A 10657-nucleotide genomic window follows, 5' to 3' on the forward strand; every position below is an offset into this window, starting at 1 on the left:
GGATTCTTGATAGTTCCTATTGCAAGCATAACTATTTTGTTTTGTTTACAGTAACGTCTGACTTCCCTACTACACGCAAACAGGTCTCGTTCAGTGTTTTACGTCCAGCACCCAGCACACTGCCTGATGCTCAACAGATGTCCGTAAACAGAATGGTGTATGCACGCCATGGGAAAGTGAAGTTAGAGGGGGCGTGTTTTAACAGCTTTCTGTGCAGCCTTATTTTAAAACAAAGCCATATTCATTATTAGAGAGTATAGATACCCCAAATGCCAAAGAGAAAGGTATATCACAGATAATGTTAAATACATAAACACAGACATATCCCAAGACTTCAGACAGCATCCAAAGTGGGCAGAGAAACTTAGCGTGGATTTGCTTCCATTTTTTTTCCTTACCTCTGTTCTCGAGACTGTTCCTCCATTTCGTCTTCAGAATCACCCTATTGAGAGAGAACAGGCTTTAACAGTTGTTTCAAAGAAACACAAAATTTCCCAAAACACAAAAACAGTTCTTCAAATCCCACAGGGGTGGTGAGCTTGTCTATAACAGTGCCTGGTACACAGCAGGCACTCAATAAATACTTTTTGAAAAAAACAATGACACTAGAATGGCACCACTGAAAGCCAGAAACTCCCAAGTGATCCCTTAGATGTTCACTGTAAGTAAACATCCTACCTGTTTAACATCGTCACCAAAACACAGTCTCAAAATTGGTTTGACATCACTCCTCTCTCCAAGAGCCTTTTTTTGGTGTTTACGGTTAATTGCACAAGATAAAATTTAACGATAATTAAAATCCCCAAACATCAAGAATCCCCTAAATGAGCACCTGATAGATTTTGACTTAGAAGTGGCGTAAATATCTCACTCAAATGCGCTTCCCAAATCTTCTCTGAGACCTACCATGCCACACTGTGACCAGAAGCCAAATACCAGGTGGGTAAAAAGAGAAGGTGTTTGCAACAGAAGCAAAAGGGCCGATCCAATTAAACGCCGCCTCGGCGCTTGCCCGGCACCCGTGCTCTTGGCACGGCTCTATTCTCTCCCGAAGCTGCACCGCTGGCTGCGGAAGCACCCACCCTTCCTGTGCCTCCAGCGCCCCCAGCCCGAGGCTCTCCTGGTCGCCCTGACCCCCATCCTCCTGGGCCCAGATCCCGCTTCACTAACGCCCTCTGACTGTTAACCCACTCTTGGAGCCACAGGGCCCCAATCCCTACCTGCAGCCCCAGCTTCTCACACCATCACACATGGAGATAAACACCAACCTTCCCACAGGAGCCAAGGCTCGGGCAGGTTAGGTCAGACCCCACAGTACATGCAGGACCACTTAACCCACAGCTGCGGCCCCACCGCCAGACACCTCCAGGCTCTACGCACTGTCTCCTCAGAAACAACGACACCAGACTTCTCAATGCCAGGGGTCCCTGCCAAGGGAAGGGCCCCCTTGTGTCGAAGAGGCCATCACACTCCCTGCCCCTGGGCAAACCTGAGGGTCGTCCTACACTGCTCTCCTGCTGTCACCTCCAAGCATGAAGATCTACCCACTCATCAGAAATACAGCTCAGACCTGTCCTTCTCCATCCCTCCTGCCGGCAAATCGGCCCAAGTCATCAGCACCCCAGGCCTGCACTACCATTGGTGACGGGCTTTTCACTCTGTTTAAGACGGCCACCTTTCCAGGAGGTGGAGAAAAGGGAACCCTCATCCACTGCTGGCAGGAATGTAAACTGGTGCAGCCACGGTGGAAAACAGTATAGAGGTTTCTCAAAAAAACTAAAAATAGAGCTACCATATGACCTAGCAATTCCACTCCTGGGTATATATCTGAAAAAAAAAACAAGAACACTAAATCGAAAAGATACATGCACCCCAATGGTCACAGCAGCACTATTCCCAGTAGCCAAGATACGGACGCAGCCCAAGTGCCCATCAACAGATGAGCTGATAAAGAAGATGTGACACACACACACACACACACACACACACACACACACACACACACACACTGGACTACTACTCAGCCATAAAAAGAATGAAATTTTGCCATTTGCAGCAACATGGATAGACCTGGAGGGTATTATTCTTAATGAAATAAATCAGACAGAGAAAAACAAATACTATATTATATCACTTACGTGGGGAATCTAAAAAAATACACCAAACTAGTGAATGAAACAAAAAAGAAACAGACTTACCGACATAGAGAACAAACTAGTAGTCACCAGGGGGAGAGGCGAGATAGGGGTAGGGGACTAAGAGACACAAACTACTGTGTATAGAATAAATAAGCTACAAAGATATACTGCACAGTACAGGGAATATAGCCAATATTTTATAATAACTATAAATGGAGGTAACCTTTAAAAATTGTGAATCACTATGTTGTACGCCCCAAATTTATCTAATATTGTACATCAATTACATCCCAATTAAAAAAAATTTTTCTTTTAAAGATTGCTGCCTTCAACCCAGCCTGTGTGCCACTGTGAGACCAATCTTTTTCAACATCAGTCGTTACTTACGGACCCAGCAGTCAAGGTCACCGTGTTAATCTCTGCTCAAGAACCAACCTCCAAGCTCCTGAACCTGGAATTGAGCAACCGTCACTTGACCTTGAGACACCCATCCCAATCTCTACAGCCACACTTCAGCAGGGCTCTGGCTCCCATACAAAGCATAAAACACACCTCCCCTGTGAGGCTCTGGGCTAATGCAGGTCTCTAAGCGGCCACTCCCTCCCCAAAGCCTTAGCAGACCCTCCAATACACACTGCTCCTCTCTCCCTCCTCTCCGTTCCTACATTTCAGCACTTGGATCCAGCTTTATCTCCCCAACAACACCGAGCTCTCAAAGGGCGGGGACCAAACCCCGTAATTTCTCCCCACTCCCTCTTGGCAGTCCCTCCGGACCTTGCTAGCTATTCTAATTCTCTCACAGCTTTCAGGGGCTGTCTCAAATACCAAATACAGGCCCCCTCGAAGAGACCTACCTTGACCTCTTGAAGTAAAACTCCCATCACCCAAATCTTCCTCCAATCTGCCACTATATAGCATTGATGCCCTTCTAACAAACTGCATAGCTTATCACTTACTCTATTTCTTACTTATTATCTACATGCCTCCACTAAACTGCCAGCTCCACAAGGGCAGAGATTTTCTTTTTTGGTTCCCATGACATCCCCAGTACTTAAAACAGTGCTCAGCCCACAGTACATGCTCCATAAACGTCTGCTGGGCTAAGCACAGTCTAGGTGTTTCGTAAATACTAGTGGGTATCGCCCCACACCTGTGACATGGCTATCATCAAAAAGACAAAAGATAACAAAGGTCGGTAAGGATGTGGAGAAAAGGCAGCCCTCATTGCACTGCTGGTGGGATTGTAATCTGGGCAGCCACTATAGCAAACAGTACAGAGGTTCCTCAAAAAATTAAAAATAGAACTACCATATGACCCAGCAATTCCACCTCTGGGTATTTATCCAAAGAAACCTGAAACACTAACTTGAAAAGATATATATACACCTATGTTCACTGCAGCATTATTTATAATAGCCAACACACAGAAGCAACCTAAGTGTCCACTGATAGATGAATGGATAAAGAAGATGTGATATGTATGTACACTGGAATATTACTCAGCTATAAAAAAGAATGAAATCTTGCCATCTGTGACAACATGAATAGACTCGGAGGGCATTATGCTAAGTGAAATAAGTCACACAGAGAAAGACAAATACCCTATGACCTCACTTACTTGTGGAATCTTAAACAAAACAAAACAGAACAGAACACCAAGTCCACAGATACAGAGAACAGATTGGTAGTTCCCAGAGGCAGAGGTGGGGAGTGGGCAAAATGGATGAAGGGTGTCAGAATGTACCAACTTCCATTTATAAAATAAATAAGGCATGGGGGATGCAATATGCAGCATAGTGACTACAGTTAATAATACTGTACTGCATTATTTGAGATTTGCTATGAGAGTAGATCTTTTTTTTTTGAGAGTAAATCTTAAAAGTTCTCATCACTAGAAAAAAAAATTTTTGTAACTCTGTATGGTAATGGATCTTAACTAGACTTATTGTGGTGATTATTTTGCAAAGCTCCAAATATAGAATTATTATGCTGTACACCTGAAATTAATATAATACTTTATGTGAATAATAGCTCAATAAAAATTTTTCCAATAAAAAAATGTTAAATACCAGTAGATATAACTTTTCCACGGGCCTCTCACTGCTGTGGCCTCTCCCGCTGCGGAACACAGGCTCCGGACGCGCAGGCTCAGGGGCCATGGCTCACGGGCCCAGCCGCTCCGCGGCATGTGGGATCTTCCCGGAACGGGGCATGAACCCGTGTCCCCTACATCAGCAGGCGGACTCTCAACCACTGCACCACCAGGGAAGCCCAGATATAACTATTTTTAAAACTTCATTTGGACTTCTCTGGCGGCGCAGTGGTTAAGAAGCCGCCTGCCAATGCAGGGGACACGGGTTTGAGCCCTGGTCCGGGAAGATCCCTCATGCCGCGGAGCAACTAAACTCATGTTCCACAACTACTGAAGCCCGCGCGCCGAGTCCGTGCTCTGCAACAAGAGAAGCCACCGCAATGAGAAGCCCGTGCACTGCAGTGAACAGTAGCCCCCTCTCGCCACAACTAGAGAAAGCCCGCGCGCAGCAACAAAGACCCAGTGCAGCCAAAAATAAATAAATTAATGAATTAAAAACAAAAATTTCATTAAGCAAACCTTCCTAATTCAAAACATAACATGAAATTACTTCTCTCAGACACAGACACCTTATCACCACCATACTACTTTCCTGGTCAGACTGTGCTAAAACTCATACAGTAGCAAAGTGGCCTAAAGCTTGGGCTCTGGAGCTAAACTCCTCCTGGATTCAAATCCCACCACTGCTGTGCGTGTTCTTATCGCCTTGGGCAAGTTACTTACCCTCTGTGTGCCTCAATTTCCTCATCTGAAATCAGCTCACAATACTTCATAGCTTTCAGGATCTTAATATGAATTAAGGGTCGTAAAGGGCTAAACAATGCCAGTAGTATTCAACCCATGTTGGTTATCATTTTTCTATGTTAATAGTGGAATTTGATTCAACCAAAAAGAAATTTCTATGACAAAAAGATTTCCAAATGCTAGTCAATGCTTCCCAGCCTGGGGCAAGAGACTATTACCTCACAGGGTACCTGAGATACTCATTGTGCCACTTCCTGGTTCACTTTCTACCAATTTCTGATATCTACACGCTCAGGCTTAAGTGGGCAAAATAAACAAGACGCGGGATTTTTCAAGGCAGAAACATTCTTATTCATCACTGTACCGCAGGGGCCTATCTGGGTCAGGCCCGGGCCAGCTGTTTGCTCGATGGACTAACAAGGCCAGGATCGCACAGCCTCACCATCCCATCCCAGACCAACATGCTTCTGCATCAGGAAACGGCTCCTACTCGGCACCGATGTCCACGTCCCAAACCCAACCACGGCCCTTAGGAGTGAGGCTTCTCACCCCAGTAAAGTCTGCGTGGACTAAATAAACAAACTGTAGATTGCCCTTCTTGCTCCTAGAACTGATTCAGAAATGTGATTATTAAACAGTAAGAGGAACTCGACGCCTAAGGCATTCCACCTGCCATCTTCAGGAGTGGCTAACTTCATGAATAGGGGAACTGTTCAAGACACTGAGCACGGCCTCTCCTCCACCAGGAAGAACCCCTGAAGGCCTAATGCATGCACAACATCGTGGCCACAACGGGGCACCCAAGCGTAGATGCCCAAACCCTCTTAAGGGGAGCCCAGTTAGGGCAACAAGGCACACACAAGACAAAGGAAAAAATCCAGACACTCAAGAAACTCAAAGGGGAGGAGAAATGGAGACAGTGCCACGGCCAAGCTAGGGGTCAGGAAGGACTGATCTCGGACAAACGGCAGGGCAATCGCATTTGTGCTTTCATTCAACAGATCCATGTTGGGCCTGCACGGTCAAGGGGCAGGCGAGTGTCCCAGAGGACTGAGCGGAGCTGCAGACAAGGTCACACTGCAAAAGGCCCCGAGGGCCACAGGGGGTCATGGAAGTTTCTGACCTTGAAGGCAGAGGAAGAAGGTGCACAAAGCAGTACCTTGCACACAGACAATCACTTCTTGACAATAAAACATTTGACGAAAACATTTGTTTGGCTTCTATAACATCACCACTCTGGAGTCAGTGCGGTGAAGCATGAATGAAGTAGAGTCAGAGAAGAAAAATCCCGTAAATCTAAGAATAAAATTACATGTTTTTTTCTTCCTTCTCATTATCACCATGGATCAAGTTTTAATGTTCTTAGACCAAAACATTTTACAACATAAAAGAGTGTAACAAAAAGGTATGAATAATGTAACTTATCTATGCAACTGCTGGGCATGTGCTAGTACTGAGTTATCTGCACTAGTTCAGCCCCTTCAAAGCAGAAAAGCTGTTCCACGCTCTCCAGGGACCAAATCTAGGGGTCAGATGAGATACTGTCAAAAAAACAGGTAACCTATATTAAGCGCTTACTAACTTCAAGGCACTCAATCCTCACAAAATCCTCTGAGATTGGCACCACTATTAACCCCATTTTGCAGATGAAGAAACCAAGGACAGAGAGGTGGAAAGCGATGGAGCCCTGAGTCAAATCCTGGAAGCCCAGCCAGAGGGATTTATAAGGCTGGCAGTTTATAACAATTCAATTATTATATCTGGTTTTACTAATGATGCATTATTCAAGTTCTTGGTCACTTAAGAGACCCATTAAAAAAAGAAAAAGAGGGCTTCCCTGGTGGCGCAGTGGTTGAGAGTCCGCCTGCCGATGCAGGGGACACGGTTCGTGCCCCGGTCCGGGAAGATCCCACATGCTGCGGAGCAGCTGGGCCCGTGAGCCATGGCCGCTGAGCCTGCGCGTCCAGAGCCTGTGCTCCGCAACGGGAGAGGCCACAAAAGTGAGAGGCCCGCGTACCGCAAAAAAAAAAAAAAGAAAGAAAAGAAAAAGGCCCAATCTATAGAAAACATGCCCAAAATAGATAACTGTATAAATGTTAGTATTCAATTTTTTAATGCCACATCTTCGGACACTCCTGTTTCACTGATCATTGACAAATCTTCGCTTCTGAAGCCATCTTTTAAGTCTTCCTGAAAGGAACCCAACTTACAAAGTAGGCAGAAAACCCGCAAATTTACATAACACCTATAAATATTCTCTTTTCAACAGACTCCCTGACACACATGAGGGAACTTTTTCTGAAAAAATTCAAAATACTTTGAAAAGAATTCCCTAAAAATAACTCTCTTCAGAACTCTCTGCAGTTTACACACACACACACACACACACACACACACACACACGTGCAGTTTAGATAGATATGCAGCTTAGATAAATATAGACAGACAGACCTATATCTATCCTCACCCCCACCGAGGTACATGTACGGTAAAACAGTCTCTAAAAAATACACATATGGATGGAGTATTTAGAAAATGATTTTGAATATCAGTTTCACTTTCATTATAGCTTCGATTAAATGAGCTTAGTTATAAACGCTTCTATAGTGAGTATTCCAGAGAACAGCTTCTAAAATTCTAACATTTTTTACCAAAACAAACTGTATTATACATATAAACAAAACCAGAAATTAAGATTTACATCAGATCATTTTTGCGCCTATAAGTAAAATCATTCATCATATCAGGGGCTTTGACATTTCCATCTCTGAGCACAGAGACTGAGCCTTCGACTAATGCTGTAACAAATGAAAGTCTATCATTTCCTTTCCTTTCCTTTCAGTCTGGGTTGGCTTCCTACACTAACCAGGAAGAGGTAGAGGGTACGATTGAGTAAAAATGCAAAAAATGTATAGATATACACCAGTGCTTCTCAACCGGGGCAGTTCTGCTCCCCAGGGACATCTGGCAAGGTCTGGAGACATTTTTAGCTGTCACAACTTGCGGGGAGGGAGGAGTGACTGCCACTGGCATCTAGCGGGTAAGAGGCAGAGATGCTCCCAGGACAGCCCCCCACAATAAAGAATTCTCCAGCCCAAAATGTCACTAACATCTCTGCTGAAAACTCTGATATACACAAATATGACTATACTGCATTTGTGAAAAGTCAATATGCCAAATGTTCAGCATGGTTCTCTCAGCAGGAGTTGAGTGATTTCTATTTCGTTCTTTTCATCTTTCTGCATTTTTGTAACACTACACATCTGCCCTTTACAATCAGGGGAAAAAATCTATTTAGGAATAAACTTTTAAGAGAAGGACAGACTATCTGCTCCCCATCCTGATGGGGCTTTTTCTCCAAGGACTGGTCTCTTTCAGCCTGCTGGCCTTCAGGGAAGGTCCAGTGCATTTTTCCTCTAAAAAAAATCACCTCTCCACCTTGAAGCTGTTATTCATTAGTCCTGGTTAAAATGAATATTCCAAATATCTCAAAACCAGCCCTCTAAATGCTCCACATACGAGGAAGAACACTGAAATGTAAAACTGCACAGCCTCGCCAGTGAAGTTATAGCTACACATCCTGTTTTCTAAACAGCCACAAGAGACAACATAGAATTAAGTGCTGCCACCAACGTGAGAAGTAATGAACATCTTAAAAATTACTGGCACACAATCTGAGTAGTCCCTTACAATTCAAACCACTCCCCCACCCATCCAAAACATGCATTTGGGGTCACTACTGTCGCTGATGAAAACCAGTCAACAACATTATATTTAAATATGTACATCTGCAGTCAATGAGAAATTCTCCTAAAAGTTAAATCTTAAACACAAAGGCTTTGCAATACTCTATTGAAGCGGTAAATCTGATGATGCCAGATTCCCAACAAATCATTAGTAATGATTTTTCCACATGCAATCATTACATCACACGGGGGGGGCGGATACGAAACCTGAAATTCAAGTTCTTAACAAGAGGGTGTATTCTAACACAAATTAAAGGCACTTGGACAAAACCCAAGATTACAATCCTTTAAAGTCACATCTTCATCCCAAAGCTACTTAACGCTAACGGCAAGGACCACTCTCTAACATTTCTGAAATCAATATTCCATCCTCCCGTGGTCCTCAGGCACACAGGACGGCTCACGCAGAGATCAGGCACGGGTCCCTCGCCCACCCCGGACCACTGGCGGCCGAGGGGCCCGCCCTTCCCCTCTGCACCGCCGCCGCCGGCAGCGGCCCTGCTGAGGTGGCCTCGGCTCCCACCTCCTGAACTTGGGGCCGGCGTGACTCACGCCCTGTCACATGGCACGGGAGGCGGCCAGGCAGGCCACCGTGGCCAGGTGTTCAGGCTCGGCCCGACCGTTTATTTGCCTTGCAAAGTGGCCCGAGCGCCGGTGCCGCCGTGGGGGCCGGCGGCCTCCGGGCCTCTCCTCCCTTGCACCCGCGCAGCCGCCCTGTCACCTGCCCGTCCTCACCTGAGTGGGCAGCAGGAGTTCCCCTTCCTCCGCCTGCCACAGCTCCACCACGTTCGGCAAGGGCTCGATCGCTGCACCAACACCAAAAAACACACCGCGTTTTTAATGCACGGAAAAAAAACGCTTCCTGTTTCCCGATTGTCCCCCCGTGCACCCGCCTCACCAAAACAAGCCTCCCTTCCCTTCTAGAAGCGGAGGCCACCCGAGGAGCGAGCCGAAGATCGGAACACAATGGACGGGGTGCGAGCCGGTGGCCCCTCGGACGTGCGGGCTCGGAGGCTCTAGCGCTGGGGGGACGGAGAGGAGAGGGCACCCCGCGGGACCCTGCGCTCCGCATCCCGCAGCAGCTGGGACGGGCGTGTGCGGGACACGGCCCGGGCGGCCAGGGAACAAAGCTGCAGGAAGCCGGGCCGCGGCGGGGCCCCAGCGCGCGCCACACAAAGCGGGGGCTGCGCCCAGGGCGCCCGGGGCCCGCGCACAAAGGCTCCGAGGCGCGCGGCTAGCGGTCCGCGCCGCGGTCCCCGAGCCCCGCGACTTCCCAGCCTTCTGTTGGCGGGGGGCGGAGGGTGCCGGAGGGGACGCCGCGGTGAGCAAAGGGTACCAGCCCGGAATTGCAACCGCTTTCCTTCCTCCTTTCCCGTTCCTCCCCTCGCCCTCTTATAGCTTTCGGCAGTTCCCCCAAAAGAAAGGGGGGGCGGGGTGGAGAGGGAAGCCAGCGGAGCGGCGCCAGGCTGACCTTGTCCCTGAGCCCCTCCCGGGCGACAGCAGGGCAGGAGAACCTGGAAGACGCCCAGCAGGAGGTTCACGGCCGCGGCGGTGAGGCAGTAGCAGCCCGGCCGCGGGCGTCGGAGCCCCGCCATGCTGTTGCTCGCGCTCCTCTGCGCTGCTCGCCGCGCTTGCCTCTCGCTAGCTGGCGCCCCGGCCTCCTCGCCCCGGGCCCGCCCCCGCGCCGCCTGCCCCGCCCCTCCCCGCGCCGCGTCGCCCCCGCCCCCACCGCCGCCGCCGCCGCCGCCGCCGCAGCTGCTGCAGGCCAGCCTCGGGCGCGCCGCTTGCTCCGCGCGTGTGCGCCACAGATAGGGAGGGACGGAGCGCGGCGGGGCGCGGGGAACGTGGACAATGCGAAGGCCGCAGCCGCCGCCCCGCCCGGCTCGGAGCACATGGCTGAGGGCCCGCTCCGCGGCGCCCTGCGGCTACCCCCCTAC

General features: G+C 48.4%; 1 protein-coding gene across 3 annotated transcripts in view; it reads right to left on the reverse strand.

Annotated features, from left to right (window-relative positions):
* The window catches only part of TMEM131L (transmembrane 131 like), a 159942-nt gene extending 149559 nt beyond the window's left edge, over positions 1-10383 (reverse strand). For 2 of the 3 annotated variants that reach the window (XM_060299665.1, XM_030878277.2), the window contains exons 1-3: positions 10192-10383; positions 9456-9526; positions 399-442 (exon numbers count right to left, since the gene is read on the reverse strand). In XM_060299665.1, coding sequence (XP_060155648.1) covers positions 399-442; positions 9456-9526; positions 10192-10315 — 239 coding nt within the window. In that variant the 5' untranslated portion in view covers positions 10316-10383. Of the gene's footprint in view, positions 1-398; positions 443-9455; positions 9527-9618; positions 9726-10191 lie in introns of those variants that run through there. The other variant, XM_060299666.2, reaches the window with a different exon arrangement.
* Positions 10384-10657: the final 274 nt, after the last annotated feature.

Source organism: Globicephala melas, chromosome 5 (assembly GCF_963455315.2).
Source record: "Globicephala melas chromosome 5, mGloMel1.2, whole genome shotgun sequence".
NCBI classification, from domain to species: Eukaryota; Metazoa; Chordata; class Mammalia; order Artiodactyla; family Delphinidae; genus Globicephala; species Globicephala melas.